This window comes from Camarhynchus parvulus, chromosome 2 (genome assembly GCF_901933205.1).
Source record: "Camarhynchus parvulus chromosome 2, STF_HiC, whole genome shotgun sequence".
NCBI classification, from domain to species: Eukaryota; Metazoa; Chordata; class Aves; order Passeriformes; family Thraupidae; genus Camarhynchus; species Camarhynchus parvulus.
In genome coordinates, this window is record NC_044572.1 from 43,980,114 (window position 1) to 44,005,438 (window position 25,325).

At 39.4% G+C, this 25,325-nt stretch overlaps 1 protein-coding gene across 4 annotated transcripts in view; it reads left to right on the top strand.

The window, feature by feature from the left end:
* Window positions 1–25,325, top strand: part of TMEM108 (transmembrane protein 108) — a 162,602-nt gene that overhangs the window by 62,329 nt on the left and 74,948 nt on the right. For all 4 annotated transcript variants that reach the window (XM_030971366.1, XM_030971367.1, XM_030971368.1 and 1 more), the window contains exon 3: window positions 15,977–16,058. In XM_030971366.1, the coding sequence (XP_030827226.1) occupies window positions 16,019–16,058 (40 nt within the window). In that variant the 5' untranslated portion in view covers window positions 15,977–16,018. The remainder of the gene's footprint in view (window positions 1–15,976; window positions 16,059–25,325) is intronic.

Sequence of the window (25,325 nt, forward strand, 5' to 3'; positions counted from 1 at the left end):
GATTGTTCATTGGTTTCTGCTGTGAATTATTTTGAATTATTGGCCAATCAGGGGCCAAGCTGTGTTGGACTCTGAAGAGAGAGTCATGAGTTTTTATTAGTATCTTTTAGCCTTCTGTCTGTATCCTTTCTGTATTCTTTAGTATAGTTTAGTATAGTTTAGTATAGTATTCTTTAATATAATATAGATCATAATAAATTAGCCTTCTAAGAACATGGAGTCAGATACATCATTCCTCCCTTCATCGGGGCTCCCTGAATATACCACAGTGCAGTTCCAAAGTGTAAATACAAGGAACTTACATGTATGTTAAATTCACATATATGAACTGTCCTCCTACTGACATCTGTAGTGCTGTTTGCATGGGCAGCCTGCTTTCAGAGCAGATGTCAGTAAAAGCATCACAGACCCTAGGTAAGATAAATCTGAATATATGGGTCTCATCTGCATTCATAGCACAATGGGAAAGACTTGACAGAGTGATGAAGATTTAAGAAATGGAAGCTTGCACAATTCAGGTGCTGTGTGCTAAGTTACTTAGGCATTCTAACATAAAGATATGTCCTGGTTTTTTCCTGAATCTGTGATAAGAAGGATTATTCAAAGCTGCAATTGATTCATGGATAATGCAGATGTAGTATATTTTCACTGGAATGCAGAGAGAACTGGTTCATACAGATAAGTTATTAGAGAGGAATGGCACAAGATTTTCTTTGCAAGTGAATAATCAAGCATCTACATTGCCCTCAAAATGTCTAATATTGACTTTTCCCAACAAAAGAACATCAGATTCAGTGGACCACTGCTTTTGTGACTGTGCCTGGTTTATAGATCCAGGATCACTGTGACAAATCCCACTGTTCTTTCGTGTGAGATGCACTATTTTCCCAAGAAAACATTAAATGGTTTATATAAAGTCAATCTCACTCCCAGCCCTAACAAATTACTCCAGAACTGCTCTTTGTTTTCATTGTTCCATATGCATTTAGCCTTCTGGTGAATAGCAAGTGAAAGTTTTGTTCCGCTGTGTTACAGCATGCTCAGTTGTACTCCTACCTGGTGGGAACAGATGTATCTACTTCTCCTTCTTCAGAAATGCTTTGCAGGGCTTTGAGACTTGAAATGCCCTATTATCTACCAAATAACAGATGTCTTCACAGATTAGCCTCTTGGAGTAAAAACACAGGCACACCACACAAAAGATGATGATTAGCTAGTTGAATAACAATAGACAAACTCCAATGCAGATGTACAGGAAACAAGGAAAGGATCAGGCAGTTATATTTCTATTTTTCTGAGTTCATTATATACATTCATTTTTACAATGATATCTTAATGTTAAAGCTGCTATTATGCAGCTTTCTGTTTCAAAGCTTCTAACTTATGATTTTTTCAAATTAAAATAATGTATTAATATTTCTCCCAATTACATGCTAATAAAAGACTTAATTCAGTTTGCATACAATTAATGCATTTGTTGCAAAAGTATTCCATATGTTATTTTACTTAATTTCTTTAAATATATTTCAGTTAAGGATTTGCATTCATATCTTTCAATATGAAGGAGATTGAAGAATGCTTCAGTGATAAATCCTGCAAATCATAATATACCTCTCTGTATATAGTCCAGCAGAATCCAGAAAGTTTGCTCACAGAATTTGGAGTGAAGCATATGAAGAATTAGACACATTTATCTACAGGACTCCCCCTTCTTAATGGTTTGATTGTCTCCTTGCAAAGACTTGAGGGCCTGCTGGTTTGGTGGGTCAGAGTCTTCCTGAATGCAGAAAAATATAGACAAGGACTCTTTGACCTTGAGTCTGGCAAAGGTTGCCTGATGCCTATTTTAGTCTGTAATTTTTTTCATTTCAGTGAGAATAATTTAGTCTCTGAGAGAAAAAGAAATTAATAAAACAGGGGGATGGGCAATCATGTTTGGTCTCATTGCAGTACCTTGTATTATTATGTGGGATTTCCATATCACAGATCAGGAAGTTGAAATCTATTGGGGAGAGAGGACCATGCAGGACAAAAACTAAGAGGGATTTCTGTCATGGAAGTCAAGGTTAGAGCTTTCCTCATATTAGTGGAGAACTGCCACATTAGACTGCCTTCTGGTCTGAAAAATCGTTATCCATGTATATTTCTTCAAATTTTGCGGTTCAGCTGTGCTAGGATTTGGTCAGTAGGGAGCATGCTTCAGATGAGGGAGATACGAAGGTTGTGGCTATGGCCTAAGTGGTTGCCTTGGGTATTGAAATGATTAAGAAAGGGCAGGGCTGGGGTGTGGTCCCCATGGAAGGGAAGCTAGGAAAGGGACAAAGAGATTATTAATATGTGGAGATAACATGGTGAGGCAAAGAGAGAAGGCACAGAAGGGTGCTAAGGGGGGAGAGGATGGGAAGTTTAAGAAAGGATGAAACCAATACACAGAAGAGAGAGAGGTGGGCAGGATTCTGGCAGTAGGGACCAGACTAGAAGTAAGGCAAGGTCAGGTGTCAGCTCAAGGGTTAAAGTCTGGGCTCAGAACAGAAAAGGCTCCAGTTCTCTGGCGGATTGTTTTTAATTTTTTTAAATTTACGATTTTCTTTTTGTGTTTTTAAACTGTGTAAGTTACACCTAAAAGCCCTTTTAAGGGTACAAAGCAAAGCTCTCTGAAATATGGAGAGATTTCAGTCAACACTGCTCAGATGAATCAATATTTTATTTTATCATAGTAGTTCATTATGTCACCTCTTCTTCCTGTAACTGTACATCATTCAAAGCCAGCTTTGAAGCCAGAGTTATTAATTTCCTGGGGAGCACTTCTGTGGCTCTCATTATTGCGGCATCCGAGCACTTTAAAAACATTAATGAATTTATCTGCACAATGTGCCGATAAGGTGAAATGACATTATGCACCGGGAAAAATTATGCGCAGAATCATAATGTCAACAAAGGACATTTAATTTAGATGCCCAACTTGAGATGTTCATGACCTGACTTTCAAGAAACAGCATTGGATCATCTTCTCTTTGTTTTGGAGTCGGCTTCTGCTGAGTCCATCACAGTTGGAATTGCTCCACGCTTCCACAGTTCAGAGCGCAGGTGTTCCATGCTCTGCTCTAAGCAAACAAAGAAGATACAATTAATGACTGCCTGCATGAAGTTTGTGTTTTGTGACTCCCTTGGCATTAGGCACTGAGGCAGAGACAGAATCCAGTTCTCCAGGGCAGCTTTCCACTGCCCTAGGCACAATCACGGTGGTTTTCCAAACCCTTACCTCAGTCTTGTTGGACTGTCCAGTGCCATCGGTGGTGAGGCAGAGAAGCAGCAAACAGCAAGTTTCTTCTTCTTTTGACCTTGACTTGCTGAATGTGTGCAATCAGTCCTTGTTCTTACACTGAGTGAAGCTGGATATTAGATTAAAAACCAAGGTATGTGAGTTTATTATTTGCATTGTTGCAGTGTGTACAGACTGGAGCCAGTGCAGATTTCTTGCACTTGCCGGGATAGATGCACCAAAAGAGCTCTCATTCCTTCATATTGATTCATATGTTCTGTAACTCTGTTGTGACAATCTTAGCACACAGGAGCAGGGGATCCTGAAGCAGAGAGAAGCTGCAATTTTATTTGAAAAGAATCCTTCATTGTGTCCCTGGGTGGCCTCAAATTGTGGGAGGTGATTTGGGGATAAGGTGGGAACTGTGTCACAAAATACACCTATGGCTGGACATCTCCTGTCCTTGTCCTTGCAAGGTTGAACTCATGGCTCAGAAGTGCATTGCACCCAGAAGACACAGCATGTTTTCCCCAACTTTTTACAGCCTGTAGCAGCAAAGCCATGGTACAATCAAGCAGGACATGGAAGAGGTCATCTCTGCTTCACTGAAAAATTTTTCTTTAGTAGGAAAAGAAAAAGATAGAAAGGTACAGAGAATGTTTTTCAGATGCACAAATAGAAGATAGTCTCTATTAGCTTTCACAATGAGAAGGGTGTCTCACTGAAGTCTGTAACTGCAAAAATCCTGCTGTAACAATCCAGTCTCCCCCACATCCTCTCCTGTTCTGTTCAAGACCATTCTTCCCCATTTTCCTTCATCAGTTCATTTTCGTATTGAATCCCACTGTGGTGGGACAGTCACTGGAATTACTCTGGATTTGCAGTCGGCAGCTCAGAACATGGCTTAGCCCATCTCAGTTGCAGTGTAGCAGAAAGTATCTGACACACCTGAAATGGTCCTCACATTTTAGCTCTAGTCAGCTATTTAGGCACATGTTTATTTATTAAATCCACCTATCAGTACTTCACCTAAGCCATCCTATTCTTTCCCTGTCTAGGCTCTTCCTTACACCTGTCAGGAAAAAAAACCAACCTTCTTGAAATGGTGGTATTTGCTTGCACTGCTTTATGAATCTTGAGCCAGATGCTGAATCTATACTGAAATCTCCTGTCAGGGTCAGTGGGCTTCACCTGAGGGAGAACTTCACCTGAGGAAGAACTTCACAGTCCCAGGCAGTAAATAGAGTTTTCACTAACCTATTAGAATAAGCTGTGCATCTGGCCATAATCTTATTTGACAGGATAATGTGGTTTTAGATGCTGGTGTTTTGAGATTTCCCTTTTTTTTTTTCATATGCTTTTCCTTCTAGCTTAATTGCACCTCTGTACATGCCAGTGAACCTTTTGAAGGAGGGAAGATGAGCTGTTTAGCCAGTAGCAGTCTTGCTGGCTGCACAAACTGAAAAGGAAGAAAATAAGACACACACTGATCTGTATGCTAAATCCTCTCTAAAGCTTCAGACTTGTCATGTAGAGCTAAATCTTTGTCAGTGCCAGGTTAGCATCTTGCCCAATCATCTTACCCTACCTCTCCTTCTTTTGCCTTCAGTTCCCCTCTCCAAAGCCTCAAGCTGTAGACATCACGTTGACACAGACTAGGGCATTATTATTATTCAGAGTTGCATAAAAAGTGAATTTACATTGAGTAAAACCAATACGCCATGCTGCTCTGACATTTAATTTTCTTGGAAATTCTTCCCATTGAATCAGACAGCACTACATGCATTTTCAAATGAAATTCAGTGTTTGCACTACAGTAACCTTGTAGGCAAAAGAATGATAAATTTGGAAATTACCAAGAGCCTATTTCCTGCCACCTTCCTTCAAACCTAAATTTTTATGCGGCTATATTTCTGTGTGATGCCATGTGATTTTTTTTTTATTTATTTCCACCCACTGTCTCAAAATGGTGTGGAAAATAGTCTTCTATAAAAAAGGGTTGTTATTAATGTCTGGATCACTGGTTGGTAGTCTCCTATTTTTTCTGTGGCCATTTCTTCCTTTGACATCAAACCCTGGGAAAGTTGAGGATAAATAAATGGTGTCCCTTGAACTAGACATGGTTATGATAAACTCTGAGATGAGATGTCAAGCCTAAGCCGGTGTACTATTCCACTTTCCAGTGTGTGTTGATCAGGCCGCCAAAGCAGTGCAGTCATATTTCAGAGCTCACTTTATCTCCCTTCTCTCCTTACCATATTGAATGTCGGATTATAGAGGAGGTAGTAAATGGCTCTGTTAAAAGGAGGTTTAACCAGAGATGTAGGTCAAGACATTGTCTTACTTTCTGTGTCAAATGATTATGCATTTATGGATCCATCCATCCAGATCTGCCAAAGATGTTCCTATTCTTAGAGCTGAAGTTGTTATAATTTCATAGAAGAAGCTAGTTCAGACAGACTTTGTCTTCGAAGTGATAGACTTCATTTCAAGATGAATGTGTGCTCTAAAATAGCTGAGCAAAGGAAACCAGCAAACATTTCAGTTGGGATTGCCCCTGAACTATCACCCTGTCGTGGGGGCAAGAGGATCTGGCAGAGCACTCAAGAAGGTCTTAGAAATGCCCAAACTTTCACATCTGTTTACCATACTGAAATTTTTACTAAAAATATTTATATAAACTATGTTGGGTTTTCTTGGGATTTATGGTCTGTTAGAAAAGCTAGCAATATAGGTTAGTATTAAATACATTAATGCACCATTGAGACTGAATGGTTAAGAATTCAAAAGGTGGTTATGCTTTCCTACCATGCTTTTTTCAATTATAATAAAATGTTTCTTTCAATCTTAGGTATTTGTGTATGTCTATTATAACCTGTCATTGTGAAATTAGATCCTTATGCTGTACTCACACATTATGGTTAGAGCTGGTTCAAAACATTCAATCCAAAACTGACATGGAAATAATCTTGAACATGTATTTTGATAGGAAACTTAATAGGATTTTTTTTTGACTGAAAAGAAAAAGGAGATATGTTGTACAGTTTTATTAATTTTTTTCCTTTTTTTTTTTTTTTTTTTTTTTGTTACCTTTTGTCACTGAGAGGCATGCTAGTATAAACAGAGAAGGAAAAGCAAACAGAAAACATAGCTATCATCTATACATATATCCACAAACAAATATATATATATGTGCAATTCAAAATTACAATATTGAATGCATCTCATTTATTTAATTTTTTTGGTAACTGAAATGGTTATCTTTTCCTTAACTGTGGGATCTTGTTTGGTACAATAGGATGGGCCACAACCAAAATATACAGGCAGGGCACTCTGACCTGACTCAAAGTTCTTGTGTTTTCACCCATCTTCAGTTCTCAGAAAGGCTGGGTCTGTGGACTGGGCTCAGCATCTGATGGAGCCAGAAGAGCACTACATTGCCATCCTTCGCTGGTGATTATTTCCTCTGTGCTTTGTAGATGTAAACCAGCCTAGGGAGCTGAGAGGCAAGGCAGAGTGGATGGGTCTTTGACTCAGGTCTGCTGTGCTTATGTTACAGCAGGTCAGTTGAAGTTCCCGTAGAGATGCTCCAAAACTTAATTAGCCTATCTTGATATTTTTCTTCTTTCATATCCCTCAATCTTGTTAATCTTTACAGTCTCTTGAGGAAAGTTAGTACAAGGGACCTTTTTTACAGATGAAGTTTTCAAAGCCAAAACCCAGTATGTGAGATTTTTGTCAAAACAATTAGAGGCGCTTTCATCTCCTAGCTTGCATCCTTAGTTCACTGTAAATCAGATAATGCTGATGCGCAATATTGAGCCTCCTTTGTGGTGGTGTCTTAAGGATTATTTGTTTAGCTGGGTAATTGTGACGTTCACTAAAGGGAAGATGATCTTGCAGTTAAAATGTTATATTGGGATGTTTCCATCTCTACTATAGATTTCCTTTGAAGCCATCTGGGGCCTGTGTAACAGTGTTTTCAGGACTCCAATACAGATATGTTTGACAGCACAGAACTTGCTTGCATTTTGGAGCATCTTTATTAAACTGATATATTGGCCTGAATTTCAGAGGCACGGAGCATGCATACTCTTCTTTTTGTACAGCTTGAAAATTTGACCCAGTCAATTGACCTTAGGAATACAGTACCATATTATAAAACAGGGAAAATTGTACCTTCTTTTATGCATGTTTTTTTTAATCTACTTGAAATACTTGCATTTAATCAAGCTGAATAATGTGAAAAGCCTGAGTTCAGCTGCTCACAAAGGTAAACCCTTTTTCAACTCTCCTGTGTTTATTACAATGCAGGCAAAGCTATTTGCTTGCCTGTCCTTTACATTGTCTTTTTTTATTGTATATCCTACACAATGGGAACAAGAGAATAGTTTAACACAGCTGCAGAGAAGTTAACTCCATAAGCCTTGAAATCCCTGTAGCTGGAGAAAGCTTTGGGTGAGATTCCTTTTACAGATGTTGACATCCTCATTTTTAGTGTTATGGGCTGGAATCAATTGCTTGACCTTCAGCCCTTTGAAACTCAGTGGAGAAAAACAGCCCCACGAAAGGAATGGGCCTCTTCCTCCCAAGAGAGGCATTTCAAGCAGGGCCCAAGCACCAGGATTCAGAGGAGCCAATCCACCTGCTCATTGCAGAGGGAATTTTAGTGTGTAAATCAAATGTCACATCCACAGTGTGGACACCCTGAGGCCTATGAGATGCCACAGGAGATCCTCCAGGGAAAACCCATCATCACAAGAGTGGTGTGGAAGTAGAGCTTGTTTCTACATCCATTCCCTGCTGTGAGTGACAAGGATAAACAGGCTGTATTTTCTTTATCTTTCTTTTTTTTTTAAGTTATAGACGCACCTTTACTAACATAGTCTTGTGTGCCAGAAAAGTGTTTTACCAGGAGAGCTTCCAGTGGTTATAAAGTTTTTTTATCAAAGAGCAGGTAATTTATACTGCCTTGATGCTTCCTCGGTGTAGTGCAGCCTGTGAAATTTTCATCATGAGCTTGAAATTAATATTAAAAGATTTTCTTTGGTTTGGCTGTCATAAGACCCACAAAGAAAATTTTGAAAAATTACACAACTTAGTCCTAAATTTGTCATATTTCATATTAAAAAAAGCCTTTTCAAGAGGACAGTGAAAAATGCTTTTCACTATGGACTTTTTCTGGACAACTTTCTTGACTCAGTTGTACCACTTTCTTTTTTCATATTGCATTGTGAAGGATTATTCTCAAAAAAACTCAGAGAAGTTGGACCTTCTTCCTTCAGTTACCCAAAACAGCATTTTTCAAGGTATTTCAATTTCATATTTCGATGAAATAAAATTTCATTATCAAAGTTTCAGATGCCCATATATTCTCATGTATTGAGGGGATTGCTTACTGGGAAAGAGAGTATTGCTAGGTGTCCACAGGGATTTCACAAAAATATTTCACTATTTCATCATTGGATATTTTGTATTCAGCCATATAAAAGTTTTAAAAAGAAGTCTTCCCCTGCCCATCCCTAATATGTATTAATGACCAAATTCTAATAATCCCTACAGCTGCTAAGTCAGTTTGATCTTTATGAAGATGTTAGCTTCTCAGGGCTCCATAGACATGAATGATGTAAAGGAAAAGCTTCTTCTTTTCTTATACTAAAACTGGACAGACAGACAGACACAGTCATGTCTTTGCACCATTGGGAACAAGAAGCAACCAGAACAACTGTTCAGACTTTTCTCCCACTGGAGCTGCCATAAGAAGTATTTACTAATGGTAGGTAATTAGGAACAAAGAAATAGTCAATAAATAGTCCCTTGCACCACTAATGTAGTGTGAAGGACATTTAGCAGCCTAGGGCTTTAGATTTTTCTGTTCTTCATCTCTGGGATTTCTCAGTTATAATCAGCCAAGAGAGTGACCCTGGCCATCACAGCTTTTCTAGAATGGTCATGTCTCTTGTGAAATGACAGTTCATTTCCACCCTGGTATTTTTCCTCTCAGTTTTCCCTACCCTTTGAATGATTGCCTTTTGCAATCAGTGATTGTTTATGAGATGACCGTAGATGCCAAGGCATTAAATAGCCAAAGGCAACAGTAGTTTTACCCAGCCTTTGCTGACTAAGTCCTTCCCCTGCCTATGGTCACTTAGACGTGAGGTTCTTCATGCCCGTCTATTTTTATGATAGTGAACCCCAAGAGTTCCTTTCTTCCCTCTCCCTTTCATAAGCATGCCCCAGCTCTGACATGTGAATAAAGGAAGATGGTAAAGGGTGAGCTAGCTGGCCATGGCCTCCACTTCCCACAGGAATGACAGTAGTCCTTAAGTGATCATCTTGCCTAGGGTTGTTCATGGAAACATTGTCACAGCTGGGAGCAGGGCTGTGGGAACACAGGAATTGGAACTGTTGTGTTAGAGAGATGAGGGATTGGGACTTCAATAGTTCATAATTAAGTAGGGAAGCTGAGGAAGAGGGAACAATTGCTGTAAGGTTTCTCTTGCACATCGACACTGCTTGCTCTGTGTGTTTTCCTTGACTGGTGTTTGTCATTGTGCTAATGGAGAGGTATGGATCCAAACACCAATACAAGGAAAACCACAGCCAGCCTCAGGCCCAGTGGGGATTGTAGATGCTGTGCATCTGAATCCAGAGGGGAGAGGCTTTGGGAAGGTTGATTGGTTTTGTTTTTGTTCTGGATGCTCTGAGGTTCTCTGCTGCCAAGTTCATGTCACATAGGATGCAAGAAAAGCATGGTAGTAGCCTAGTTCAGATCCCACCTGACTATTCCTTATGCACATATGACAGGCCTGCACTCCACCACCAAGACTGGTTTTGATCAGCTGTGATATCCTGAGGGTAGACCCCACTCTCTGGAGACCTTAGGAAAGCAAAGGGTGTACACTTCTCTGGGTAATAGTGGACGTAGATGTGAATTGCTCATTCTTAAATCTGCAAAGAGGAATCTACTTCAAAAAGTGCTGAAAGATCTAAGTATAAAATGGACATAAATATAAAAAATTCTGCGCTCAGAATGTTATGAAGAAAGATGATAACAATGGTTTACGTGTTCCAAGCAGTGGGAAATAAATCACAGCAAACAATGAGGCACATGTTGAACAAGAACAGAGAATTCCTGCTTGGAGGAATCTTATTGCTGCAAGTTAATCATTTTTTTATTAGCATGCCCTGAAGCTTTTTTTGATATAAATTTTGCAAAATAACATCTGGATTGTAGGAGCAGGCCATAAAATTAAGAAACAAACACAAAGAAAACACAGAGTTGTGCTTGAGCTGTGTGTAGTCAAGAAGAGGACACCTGCTTCCTTTTATGAGGCACGCCGGAACACCCACTGTGACTAACCCGTGGGATGCAGTGGATGAAGACCATGGTGGTGGAATTTACACTGGGGGAATAACTCCTGGGAGTAGTCTCAGCTCTCTTGAGTTGTAAGTGAGCAGCCTCTGCTGTTGATGTCTTATGAGAAATTAATTGAACATCCTGGGGCAGTATTATACTGAAAGGATCAAGGCTGGGTTTCCGTGATAGGGGAGTCCAAAAAGATTGGAGATGGAGGTACTTCTGAGTCTGTCTGCTTTTTCTCTTTCATTTCTGGAGAAATACTATTGTTGAAAACTGTCTGTGATGTACCATTTTCTTCTTTTCAGAATGATCCATAGCAGAGAGAAGGCAGTCAGAAGTAACATAAAAAGGTTTATGTGCTTCGTGGATGGGAGTGGCATGTCTTTTGCCTGTCTCCTCTTTTCATCACCATTTTTCAGCTTCTTTATTTTAGTCTCCTGTTTTCCATTGGACAGACAAGAAAAAGAGTTCTCCACTGACTGTTAGCTTTGCCTCAACGTGCATCTTCTGTTCTTTCTCCTCTATTTCTTCTTTAATTTAAGGCCTGGTTGGCATTTTTTACCCATCAGACATAATGAATGGCTGGGAGCTGTCTGCTCTTTTGGACTCTTTTGTCTTCAATCCATCATTATGTCTTCATTGTCCTCTTTAATTTAACTGAGATGTTGAGGGGATCACTTACTGTGAAAGACAATATTGCTAGCTGTCCACTGGGATTTCACACATCTATTCATCATCTTGGTTAGATAAACTGTATGTGAAATATTGTGTACTAAATAATGCAAAATATGTAAGTCCATTCCAGACACCAAGTGCTTAACCAGTATTTTTAACCACAAATAGGTTAGGTGGTTAGGTATATGACATGTTTTCTGCATACAAATTTTGTCTAATTTAACTATAGAAGATGAGTATTTCAAAGTTGACATTGATTTGACTACAAACTTGCACTAACTTTGTTGCTTTGTTTCAGAGTATGTCAGTAGGTACACCAATATGAACTGCAATGAAGGTCATAATTAAACCTTTTTTTCCTGGTTTTCAGAGGAAGTTCAGAGGAATTGGGAATATGCCCTTTCACTTGGAGACCAAAATCTAGGAAATTTACTTTACAATACTTAAAAAAAAATCTCAGGGATCAGCTATAGTTGTATCAGATAATTCCCCCAAATATTCAGAATGGCTTCTCAAACATTAAAGCTCAGTATTTTTCAAAATTAATATTTTGGAGAAGTCTGCTCCCAAAAAACCTCAGGGAGGTGTTGAAGAAATGAGTGAGGAGTATGAAATGGATACAAAACTCAGAGACTCACATTAGATTTTGTATTATTGAAGTTTAGCACACATTTTCCAACTAATTTTTTTTCCAAGACCACTTCTATTTCTGCACATTCTTCATATTTTTTTTTCTTGTAAATGACAGTTTGTGTATTTAAAACAGGTAGTGGTACTCTGGTTTTAAATTAAACTGTCCAAAGTCAGGAACTGGCTGTGTGTCTGCATTTTCCATCTGCATATGCACAATGTTGCTAATCTATTAGTGCCTAAAATTGCATTCTCAAATACCTAAGAGAACATGGGTTGGTGAACTAGAGCCCTCTCAGCTACCAGCCACTCAATCTGTAACCTTCCTTGATTATGATAAATAAATGCGCCTACAGGGCCCTGAGAAGAGTATCATGATGGCTGGACATGGCTTAATACTCAGAAAGGAGATTTCCTCTGCAGCTATTGAAATGTCTGGCCATGAGATTTTGCTTTGTCTTAGAGGTACAGAAGAATTTCCATGATTGGAAGGTATTATTGTAGAAACTGTGGCAGCTTCAGAGGTCCTTATATATGATAGGTACATATTTGTAGTATCATAATAATAGCAACAGTAATTCAGCCCTTCATTGCCATCTCTCAGAAGAGTCAAGGTAGTAAATGATTGCGTGGCAAAAATGGCAGATGAAATTCCATGGTGATAATTCCAAAGTCACATCCACAGGCAAAAATTAGTCCAAGCTCTAAATACCTGAGGAAAGGCTTCAGAGGAGTTGTTGTTACTTAGCAGGCAGCTCTGTAAAACAGTGCAGTAGAGCTCGGGGGCAGTGATGAAGACAATCATAGGCACAACTGGGAACAGACTAGAGAAGAAACAGGAAATATCACTGCGCAGTATGAAACCCCAGTACAATCAAACTTTTGGTGGCTGCATACAATTTTGTTCCCTTCTCCTCAGATCTGAACTGGAATGGGTAAGTACAGTTTAAGGCATGACAATTATCAGACATTAGGTATATCTTCTTTATGAAAAAAGAAAAAAGATAGGAATTCCTCAGCTTGAAAAAGGTATTCTAAATGATCTAATGAAAGACTAAAATTGTATGATATGGAGGAGATAAGTGAGGAACAATTATTCTCAAGTTAAAAAAATATGGCATCTTAGGTAGTTTGTTCCACTCATGGTTGCTGGAGGTAGTGCAATCTCTGCCAGGGTGTAAAGATTACCTTGTACTGAGACTGTTTCACAAATAATTTCCCTGCTGCCCTGCTGGCAGCTCATGTTTAAGTCAGGGTAATGGGCTTGCTGGAGCTTTCACCTGGGTGGGTGCAGCAGTGGTTCCTCTGTTCTCAAGTCAGGTCTTGATTCAGGGACTTGATAGGCTGGTTCAGCTGCCTCAACTTTGTGCAGCCTTGATAGTCATTGCAAGCAGTCTCTGCCTTTGGAAAACCATCACTGGTGTTCCTGGGACTCCAAAGCTATAGAAATAAATCTTATAAGATGTCTCTTGCCTTGCAATAAAACAAATCCTTGTTTTGCACATATTTCCTGTACACAAGAAATAAGGTATTAAAAACTGTGGGGAAAAAATGTTTAAAAAATGTTTTAAAAATGTTTAAATTTAAATTAGTTGTACTAGATGATCATTGTGGGTCCCTTCTGACTGAAAGGATCTTTTAAGCCCAAGTAACACTAAGGACTTTGAAGAAGTTAAGACCTTGTAAATTCATGGCAACATTTCCTTTATGTATGTTCACTGAGTTCTCCATGTATTATTTTATGGCCATGTGGTCAAAAGGATAAATCTTCTAACTGAGACCAACAGAAGAACTTAGTAAAGTTTTCCAGTAATAACCTTAGTTTCTTTGCCCATATGCACCCTAGTTCATATTTCTTAGCACAGGGTAAATTCCTGGCCTAAATAAATATATACACAAGAGCATGCAATTTGTTTCAACCACAATACCAGAATTTATGAGCAAATATCTTTCTTTATTATTGATAGTACTAATATGGAGATGGGAGAGAAATACAAAAAAAATATGGTTCACACCCAAGAACTGCATCACATCAACAATGCCAAGCATAGTTAAAATTATACAAAGTCAATAATGTGGATTTAGGGTTGCAATTTCAGATTCTCCCTTTTTTCCATTGTATTTTTATGACTTCACATGGGTCAGTGCTTGTAAATCCTATTTTGATACAAACTTAATTTATTTGTACTTTGTAGAAGTACTTGGGTATATGGTTTCTACATTGTCAGTGGCTTATCTGGTTCTTGTCTTTTCCTGCATATATTTTTATTAATATCTCAGGGGCTGCTAAACACAGGCCAATTGTATGTATCTTTGAAGAGTGCTGTAATAGATTATATGATATCGGTGTATAGATGAAGACTGAGGTTTTTTGTTACATCTGTTTCATCATTTGGTAAACCATAGGGAAAAAGGGGTAAACAGAAGTCCCTCAGCAAGTTTCCATGATAAAACTATAGCATGAATCTAACACTAATTCTGATTAAAAATGATAGGCTAATTCACAGGTGATTGCTTCCATTTAGGAGAAAATGCCTTGCAAATACTGACATTTCTGCAAGTTACAGAGATGTTTTTAAGGTCCAGTGTTAAATGGAAAGTGTGGAGGAATCCAAACACACGGCATTTGTGTGCATAAATTTCTGTGTGGAATAACTTAACAAAACCCAAGCATCTTTTGTTATGGGCAAAAAAAGTCACGATCCTTTTTCGTTTTCTACATAAAAGTCAAATATAGCTCTGTTTTCACAAGCTCTGCAGCATTTATGCAGTTCAAAGGTGCTATTCATTGGTTTGACTTGTTTATCTTATGTCTTCAAGATTGCATTTTAAATAAGCTCTGAAAGATTTATATGCATGTTAAAATGACTCAGAAATGTCCCTTGGAGTTCAGAAGATGAAAATGTGTGGAACTGAAAGCTAGAGGATACTACATGCTCTTTAATATTGACCAAGGGACTTCAAGGAGGTGATCTCAGGGTCCTGCTTTTCACAGTTAGTTCTGAATGTTTAGCAAATTATTTTTTCTGGAAAAAAAGAGCTTGAGTGTTGTGTTGTCTTTGGGTACTTGGTGAGACATTATTCACAGCAGTGCTTTGGGACCACATTTGCTTTTCACTTCTGATTTATGCATTTATTTTCCTCACAATGTGAATAATTAATATCAGCATGATTGGGATTTATTTTTTCATAGTATCTTTTAAACCAAGGTGGAAAAATATCCATGTCAAGTATTTGAAAATACCATCTGAGGACTCATAAAATATTGTTAGATGCTCCCCAAGTGGGCAAAGGCAGGAAGGTAAGGTGGTCACATGTTTTTGCCACATCACATTTTCAGACAGTAGGCACAAGAATTATGAGATCCCCTTCTGCACCAAGACAGTTCAATTTAGAAGAAACAGAAAATGTCTAGGGACATAGAGAAGGTTCTCCAGCCCAGGCAGCCGATGTGGTATATCAGGAAGGAATATGACCTACAACAGCTGACTAAAATAAAGCTAAAAATGCCAGGGCAAAGCTGCCCTCTGTGCAGAGATTTCAGCAGAGTTTGGGATCTCCTCTGCTTGGCACCACTGAAATTTTCATTGGGAAGGGAGGGGGTGGGCTTTCCCTGTGCTGTATTTCTTGAGGGATGTGAAAAGGGGAGGCTCAGGGAGAAAACTACAGCCCCGTGTGCCCAGCACAGCTGCCTGGTGGTGTCTGCATCTTGTGTTTGCTTCTCCACTGAGGACCCTTCCTCCAAACTAAAAAGACTCCAATGAAATTAATTTTATCAAGACATAAGCATGACATGAAAGTAATTTTCAGTGTGTTTATTTCAAATACTCTCAAGAAATTTTTCCCTGTTTGGCCATGACTCTATCCTTCCCTGCCAAGCTGGTAGAGAGCATGGCCAAAGCAAGCAAAGGGCAGTCAGGCAATTTCCCAATGCTTATCAATAAAATTTTCTTGTGAAGCTTCATCTGACTTTGTAATGAACAGGTATAACAAGGCAGTCTATATTTTTCAAACATAATTTTCTCCTCTTGACTTTTTTTTGACAGAATCATGAATAAACTGGCAGACCAGCAGGACCACATGATACCATGAAGAGAAGCTTACAGGTCCTCTATTGCCAACTGTTTAGTAAGTAAATATTAATTTTTTATTCTGTAAGAAAGAAACTATTCAAATCCTTATGTAAGATAGTAATATTTATGCAGGGCACAATTCAGGGAATTTAACCACATGTCTTGCTTCAGGTGCCTGGAGGAACCATATGAAAGTTAAATTATCCTGTTGTCTGAGATATTTAGAGATGTATTAAAAATGAGTTGAAGGATCAGCTGATTCTGCAGAGTTTTGTACAAGAATAGAATTGATTTGCTGTGTCTTGCAAGTGAGGCAACTATCACCCTCAGAAAAATGAAATGAAGATACAGAGGATTGTGGCTGGAAGAAATAACGCAACATTTTTTGGAAGAGGGATCTATCCCACTTGGCATTTCTGGTGCTTGCCACTCAGTAAAAGATGTGTGAGTGAGGAAAAGTCTAGTCTCACACAGACCTAAATTCTGTGTCGCTTCCTGAGATGACAAGTTTCTTTCTTTTTCTAAGTTTTGGCTTTCGGAAGAGTCCATCCAATGTGAAAGTCCAGCAAAAACATCAGGTGGAATTTAGACTGTGTGGACGGGGGCTGGCTCCCCTGTTCATGGAAGTAAGGGGAAGTTTTATTTGTAAAACAGTACTGACATTGTTGAGGCAATTTTATAAACTGACGCTTTTCAGTGCAAGCATCAAGTAGCACCTTTTCTTCAAAATTGTAGAGATTAAATAAAGTAGGACTAGATAAAATGTAAGTACAACTGCTTGCTCTCATGTTTTACAAGGAAAATTGCTAATTTCCAGTAAAAATGAAAAAAAAATCCAGGCTTTTTAATGTTGTCGCTTCAATTTGGCAGAATGTTTCACTTCAATATACATATTTTCATAGACAATTTTGTATGAATTTCCCTTATTCTGGCCAAGGCAAGAGAAAAACCAGAAAATCATGCTTAGTGTGCTTGGAATGAGCAATGGAAGGACTGTCATTTTATTGGATGTGTGAAAATTAAATCTAAGAAATATTTTGTGGGCTGTTACAGAAATCTGGTTACTATCACATCTTTGCTTTACTCATGATCATCAGGGTATAGAGTGAGAGATTTTGTTTTGCTTTGCTGTACTGGTTGATGTTCTTATTCCTGTGTACAGCTTCTCCTGTGACACAGGGGAAACAGGAGTGCCCTCATGACATTAGAGGGGAGGCTCCAGAGGTGTGCTCAAGGTTATTTTGCTTGAGCATAAAGCTGGGCCAGATGTGCCTACATGACCTGCCCAGCAGCATGATTTTGGCCTTCTCAGATTTGCTGACTGGCTGGAGTGCAATGTAGGAAGAGCTCCTCAAGGAGAACTTTAACCAGGAACCTGCTGAGAGTAGTGGGGGCTGTGGTATTTTTACCACAGTTAAGGACCCAGAATACATCACTGCATTTTGCCATGTTGAAATGTGATTTAATTCTAAAACTAACTTGGTTTCTGGACCAACATTAGGTTCATTGTAAAGAAAATATGAAGCAGAACTGTATAAATACATTTCTATCATCGTGTAGGGAAAAGAAGGAAGGTGTACTGTTAATCCAATCTATCACAGTGTTGAGTCTTTCTGTAACTATTTTTATTTTTTTAATACCATACTTCCCTGCTTGGCAACATTCCCCTTTGTTATCCCTGCTGCTTTGAACTGTATTTTTCAGGGTCATATGTTGACAAGATACGTGGCAAATAGAGGAACACTGAATATAAAGAGGGAAGAACTGAGAAAACTGTATATATGTATATGCACACACATATATATGTAGTATGACTATGCAGCAATATTGTCAACTCTCTGATGTAATTTGAAAAGATGGTTTCTGAACTTACTACTTCTGATGACAGGAGAAAAAACTGCTCTATTTCTCTGAGTGCAGCAAAAACTTGTAATAAATGTAGTTTTCATTAACAAATGCAGCAGCAACTATAGCTATATCAGAAGTATTTTGGGCATCTGGAATGAATGTTTTCACTGGTTGGTTTATAAAAAGCCAGCTGCAAGTTACTTAATTCCTATTATCTCAGCTTGCTTTTAGATGCACTAAGGTGTGTTACCTAAGCTCACTTTTTCCCCAGTTACATCACAGTGCTAAAAACAAACTCCAAGAGAGTGCATTCTGTCCAAGGAAGAGGAAATTACTTTAATGTGTTTCCTGTGACTGTTCTTCATGGTATAAGAAAGGCCTGCAGCATGGTCTTATTTGTTTCATTTGGACAAAAGAGGAAAATTGCTGCTACTATACAGCTGAAGAAAAAGCAAATTTTCAGAGAAATTATCCAAAGAGGATATTCTGCTTTGGGCTGATTCACCAATGTCTTCCATCTGCCTGCCTTCCTCATCTGCAACTGCAACAAGTGGGTCTGTGGCGCTGCCTCGATAATGTGGCAGCGTTTTCATCTTGTCTGCTGTGGCATGAGTGAGTGATTGAGGTTCAGGTTATAGACAGAAGGGCCCTATGTATGCATTCTTGCAAATAGAAGCATAGGGCATGCATAGGAAACCTGGGATATCTGGAACAAAGTGTTGGTGGGTTTTGTAGAAACAGTGATCAGCCGGAGAGACAAGACTCTGTGTGTGCTTGTGGATGTGCCTGTGGCAAAGAAACATAGGAAGAAGCAGTTTCACCTCCAAACTGGTGTGTTGTTATGAGTCTTGCCACATTTTGCTTGAGCCCCAGCTGTGCTACTGGGCCAGTAATGGCTACACTCATATGCAAATTCTTTTCCACCTCTGTTCATCTGTGCTGTGTTCAGCTGTGTTTGTGCAGTGTCTGAGACAGTAGGACTCTGTACTCTAGAGGGTTTCTTGGCTTTGGGGCTGGAAGAAAAGACTTATGTAGATATTGGTTTGATTGTCAAACAGTGGGATTTCTTAGCTGTATTTTTAAAATCAGACCCGTATATAAATAAGATTTTGATTGTAACATGTCTGGGCTTTTTAGTGAATTTCACATGAGTTATGTAAGCATTCTATTGCAATCCATACTCTTTTGCTTTCCAAAAAGAGCACATTCCATCCATTCATGCTGATCAAGAATAGCATGTGAAAATGGCACTAGCAACAGCTGCTCTTTTGAATAGAGTTGTAGCTGGCTTGAATCTGATCCCAGCTGTCAAGGAGTAGAGTCTGTGAAAATTGTAGCACTGCACCTGGCCCAGGACAGGGGCTCTGGGCGATGCTACTTTACCTCTAGTCATTCATAATTTATGAATAAGTAATTAAACACGTGATGTAAGGCTATGAAGAAGTAATGCTTTCATACTGTATCTTCAAAGATTCTATTTAATCTGAAATTTCTTAAGACAAAAAAAAAACTCCAAAAAAGATTGCAACAAAAAAATTGGAAGTGGTTTCTTAGTAAGAGCTCTTTGAAGTCACTAGCTAGATTGAGTTGATGAGGACCAATTAAAGCAAAACATGTGTCCACAATTTGCTGCCATTTGTTCTAGGCACATCTTTATGGATGAAGTTTGTTGCCTCTGTAATGATGAAGATGCAAATGTCTTTCCCATGAGGCAGAGCGATCTCTGTTTTTTATAAAGACCTAATGTGATGATTTAAGCCCTACAGCATGAGCCACAATATGTCTGCATTTTCTGTAGTAAAACATGCACATCATAATTTGCCATGCATGCACTGTTTACTCAGGGCTTCTAAGTTGCATATAAGCTAGAGAAAAATGTGGGCACAGGTAACTGATGAAGCTTTTGGTGCGCAACCTCTGTATGAGACTTTCTTCCTCAAGCATTTATTTTCCTGAAAAAATGCAAGGACTTTTATTTCTTGTTTACTTACAGCACTAGGGTCTGTGTGAGGACCTGTCACACCACAGCATCTGAAATAAACGGCCATCTGAGTGCTTCTTCATGTCATTATCACTTAGTGTGTTCCCAAGTATCACTCTTTCATCTCAGAAGCCTGGCACGATGCCCAGTAATATCAATAGAAAGAGTTTCCTGTTTGCAAGAATGTACCACTCTCTGTAGTAAAATGAGCAAAAATGGCTGTGAGTGGCTGTGCCTTGCAACACAGGCTGTCACAAGTCTCCTATCCCCTTGCTGTGGATGCAGCTTGCCTTCCCCAGTGTTAACTGGCAGCCTGGCTGCCTCTCAGTCAGGTCTTTGCAGTGAAGCTCACCCAGCAGAAAGGGTTAGCACACGCCTGCACTCCATTCCAGTCTGAAGCAAGTCCAGGGGCTCATCCCTCTTCGCGTAAATATTTGATAAGCAATGTGAGTCTGTAAAATTCCTGTATTAGAGAAGACCCAGTTCTAAGTACCTTCTGAAAGGGGTTGAGCAGCCTCCTAATGCCTCTTGCCCCTGGTAGGAACCCACACCCACCAGCTTTTCTTTCTATTGCTGAGTGCTGTCTGTGAATAATTACATGTTATTAATAAGATGGTATGCACTGATGGCTCGTTTATACAATTACACATGGCTCATTTAGTGCAAGTGAAGAGGCATGGTAACAGTACAGGAAAGACTGCTGCCAGATGCAGGGGAATAACTGTTCTCTGCCCAGAGTGGTAGACGAGATGTGAGGAAATGGATTTATAGAGCAGGTAGCTTGACATTAGGCATCAGGCAAAAGTGCTTTATCAGGTTAAGGTATTGAAACCCTAGAACAGGCTAGTCAGGAGGATTTAAGTCTACCAGTGAAGCACCAAATGGAAAAAACCCCCATCTCTCAGGGGAGACAGAGGTCATCTAGATGATTTCAAAAGCTCCCTTCAAACCCTCTGTTCCTGTGACCACTAGGTACTGTGTCCTTAGTGCAAATGAGCCTGCTTGCTTCCACAGAGAGCTCTCAGCTTGCACTAGCCGTGTATTATTAATCCATTCGATAGAGATGCACAGCTGACATGGGCTTAAAAGTACTGGGGATCACTTGATACACATCAGCAGAGAGTGTCTTCCTGTCATTCACGAGGACCCAAAGAGAGGAAAGAAAACGGCATTTTTGTTGTGCTCTGTTAGATTGGCAGGTATTAGCTTGAGCAGAGACAGCAGTGGGGAGTGGTTATCCAGCAAACAGATTCCATCTGGTTTGCTTAAAAATTAGAAAGGTAAACAGCCTCTGGCTATGCAGTGTATCATGTACAAAGCTTTTTGGGGTACTCACTGGGCTGAGGCATTTTTGTTTGAGAGTCACGTGGCTTGGTAACAGCCTGCCCATCGGGCAGCTCACAGCAAGCAGTCCCTCAACACTTTCTTTTCCCAGAATTCAATTAAAGGTGGTTGCTTCAGTTTCTCAGCAAAAACTGCCTTCTTGAAAAAAGCTGCGACCTTCCATTTTGTGATCCTGTCCTGAAAAACAGACCTCATAAAAGGGGACTTTAAAAGCAAACCAATGCACCTTATAAAGAAACTAAATAGAATTTACATTTTCTTATCAGATGTAGGCTCCAGTGTCCTTGATGTGCCCTTTAGAGAGATTTCAGCTTAAACACATACACACACACAAGAGAGAGGGTTCCTGCTTGCAGCCTGAATAAGCAAAACTGTGAATCGGATGGCTCTCGCCATTCCAAAGCTGAGATTGTTCCCATGAATAGCTTGCAGTATTTATTTTATATTTGCTGGCTCCATGAGCTGTGCCCTTAAAGGCATTACAGTTTGGTAGGATTTCACAGATAGTGTGAACTCTTTAACAAGTTTGAGGTACGTCTCTGGGGTGGGGATCTTCTGCCTTGCTTTGCCAAGAGCGGATAAACATTCAGGACGTAGCAACACAAACAACTAACATACTGTGTAAAGTTCTCCACTTTTCTTGAAGATTTGCTCAAAGACACAGAAAAATGTGGAATAGGCCTGGGGCTGGAGAATATCAAGTCATGGTTTAGGTCCTTGACACTGAATTTGGGATAAAATGGCAACAGGCAATTGCATTATTATATTTGCTCTTTGTATTTGCAAACAAGATATTCATGCCTTTGCATACATCATTTGATAGTCTGAGTATGTTCTTGTTATTGAGCACCTTCAATTTTATGCTTATACTGATGCTATTTGCACTAGAACCCTGTAGATTTTTCAAAATTAATGAGCACGGGTTCTTTAGAGTGTTTATATTCATCAAGCATTCACACACCAGTTGTGCGGCATTCTGGTAACAATGTCCATGATTAGTGTGCCAGAAAACCAAGAGATATTAAGGAAATACATAAAAATATGTATGCTTAACCAAATTTGAAAATGCTGCAAGGATTTGGTTTTAAAATTCCTTACCACCTTGTTAAAACAATAATCTGATATAAACCCACAGTATTACTTCCATCTTATGTTTTGAATTATTTGTATTTTGGACCTGAAGTGATCTCCATTGTATGACACCATATCTGTCTAATCTGTTTTAGATTCAGTGCTGTTTGCCTCAAGCCCTGAGAGACATGTTTTAGAGGGAGGGTGAATAGGCAGGAGTACAAATGTGGCTTTCCTCTATTTTCCCTTTCAAAAGTCTATTCATCCATCTCTAACAGAAATGAAACTTCAGGAACAAAGACTTAGCAGCCTGTGCAAATTCATGTGTGTGTTTTGAGACCCAGTGTCAAGTGGAGAAAGAAATGTTGCTGTTGTGCAGGCCTAGCAACCATGAAATATCAGTCCTATTGAGTTCAATGGCAAAACTCCCATTGACATTAGTAGGATTGGGATTTTATTCCCAGCCTTCATGTTCCCAGCTTCATTGCTTCGATATGTTGCAATATAAAACGAAAATATCCTATCAGACATTTATTTCTTTCCCCAAAGCCTTATTTTCTTCCTGGCTGTGCCTAAGAAACATTGTTATGGTTTTTGACAATATTGCAATCAAGGCCTAATTCAGCAGAGATGGTTAAATATGTAAATTGAGTTGTTACCCCAGCCAGACTGCTCCTACAGCAGCCACTAGCCTTGGGCTCGAATTGCCATTGAACTATGTTCCAATAATTTGAAATAAGAAAATTTATATGTCAACATGCGCACTGGTGTCTCCTGTCCGTGAATTATCCAATGCCTGTGACAGTGCTCCTGCGGGAAAGACACAAAAATTGCTGTTAGGTACTCTGTCACATTGTTATCTGATCTTCCCCATGTGAGAACTGCCCTGCACAAGGATCGGTACCGCTGGTATCAGTACCAAAGCAATATTTAGACCCCCATGTTTAGGTGCTGAAACTCTTATATGTTAAAATGTCTTTGACTACTTGCAACGCCTTTGAACTTTTCTCCCTCCAGCCACCCCTTGGCATGCTATGCTCTGCTATTTTTGAGCAGGAAAGACCTAACTGTGGATGTTATGGCAGCTTTCATTGCTCAGTTGTGTGTTCATTGTAGCTCACTGCATGCTGTGTAAATAATTTACTTGTAAAACCAGGCTCGGTGCAGGCAGTGGAAACAGTTTGGAAGAAATACACAAACACCAAAGTGTCATCTAATTCAGCAGCATGTGATGGGTATTATCCCTGTCCCTTCTCTAAATAGAAAATGTATGGATGCCCTCTGTGGATCTACAAAAATTCTCCAAAGAACTTAAGCACATTCAACTCAATGAACAACTTCAAAACCACCTGTGAAAAAACTTGGTGTGAATCATTATCCAAGTTAGCCTTTGGAACAAAGCCTTTGCTTCTAGAGGCAGTGTATTCATCTGGTCTTTATTTGAAGACAAGCATCTACAAAACTTCCTTGACAAATCAAGGCCCTGTACATAATTGGTATGAATGTATTGTTTTTAGTACATTATTGGTTTAAACTGCGTGTATCCTCTAACATCTGAAACCTCAAGGGCAGGATGTGCTCCCAAGGTCTGGGAAAAGCCACAGTCTCCTTTCACATAATGTTATTCCCCATATTATTTTTGGATAAGAGGAAGATGTTTGTTATATGTCCTACACAAGATGCTTGAAAAGTGATCTTGGCAGGAAAAATACTCCATCCCTGCTCTGGTAACTTAAAGCCATCCCTCTACTGGGTTCACAAAAGGTTCTGGAAATGAGGAGAAAAAGTTTATAGCAGGTCACAGCCTTTCAGCTGGAGAAGGCAAGGGAACCACAACAGTGAGGCCATATTTCCTTGGGGTTGAGGTGCTGGCTCTCCACTCTGGCTGGTGTGTATCTCATTATGTGCATCACGAGTGCCCAGGAGGAGCCACCACTTCAGGTTTTGGAGGAATAGCGCAGTGTAGCCTGGCCAGTTTTCCCATTACTGAGCTATTCCTATTGCTCAAGACCAGGTTCCTGGTCATATCCAGGGCCAAGGACAGGATTTCTGGGGCCAGGTTTTCCATATCAGCACATGCTTAATAACTGATTTTGGCACTCTGTGAGTTTTCCTAAGTACCTAAGCAGATTAACCTGCTTTCTTCCTGGTGGCTGGAGCAGGAAACTTCTGCAGGTGGCTTGGAGAAGTGCATGAGGCATGTCTCTCTAATACAGAGTGCCAAGATATTTTGGAAAATCTGATCCCTTTCCCTCGAATATAAGGGAGCAGACTTTGTTTCAAAACTGTGTAATACTATACAGAGCATAAATACTTTGCCTCAATATTATGAGCAATATTCAGTGCTTGCTAAGACCAAGTTATAAGGAAGGGGGAAAAACAAAAAAGGAGGCATGTTGAAGTAAGTAAAACAGTGTGGATGGGTAGAGAGACGGCTATATATTCCTCATAATAAATATATTCATAATAAAGTAAATATATCCATTTCTTATTGCAGGTTTCATTGTAATCTTTAGGTATATTTCACATACCCATTTGAAACACTTGTGCTGATTGGATTTATTGTGTGACTGTTCTGTATTCATTGGACTGTTTTCCATAACTCTGTACTGCAGCAACGTGTAAATGTCCTTCTAGCCACTGTCATCATCAGTAGAAATGTGTGTCCTATGGCAGAGTAAAGCTTGCTCTGCATAGAAACCTAAAATATTGCTTAGAGCAAAATGTTCAGACCACACAACAAACTCTGTCTCATGAGGTTAACCCATAGACCTTCCTTATTGCTAGAAAAGGAACCAGCAATTCTCTCTCATCCCTGAGGAATATTGGTCTTAAATAAGTAGATGACCACTGCCATCAGTTGTTATGAGTCATTGCAGGAGACCCTGAAAGAGCTGGAAATTTTTGTGCACTCTTAGGTGACTTCACATCACATTTTATTGTGACTTTCAGAGTGAACCAGTGAGTATTATGGACAGTACTTTGATGTGCAACTGTAAAAAGCAGCATGATTTCTGGCCACATTATAAATCCATTTTGTAAAACCCATGGCTTTGTTGCTCCTGGAATTCCCATGCA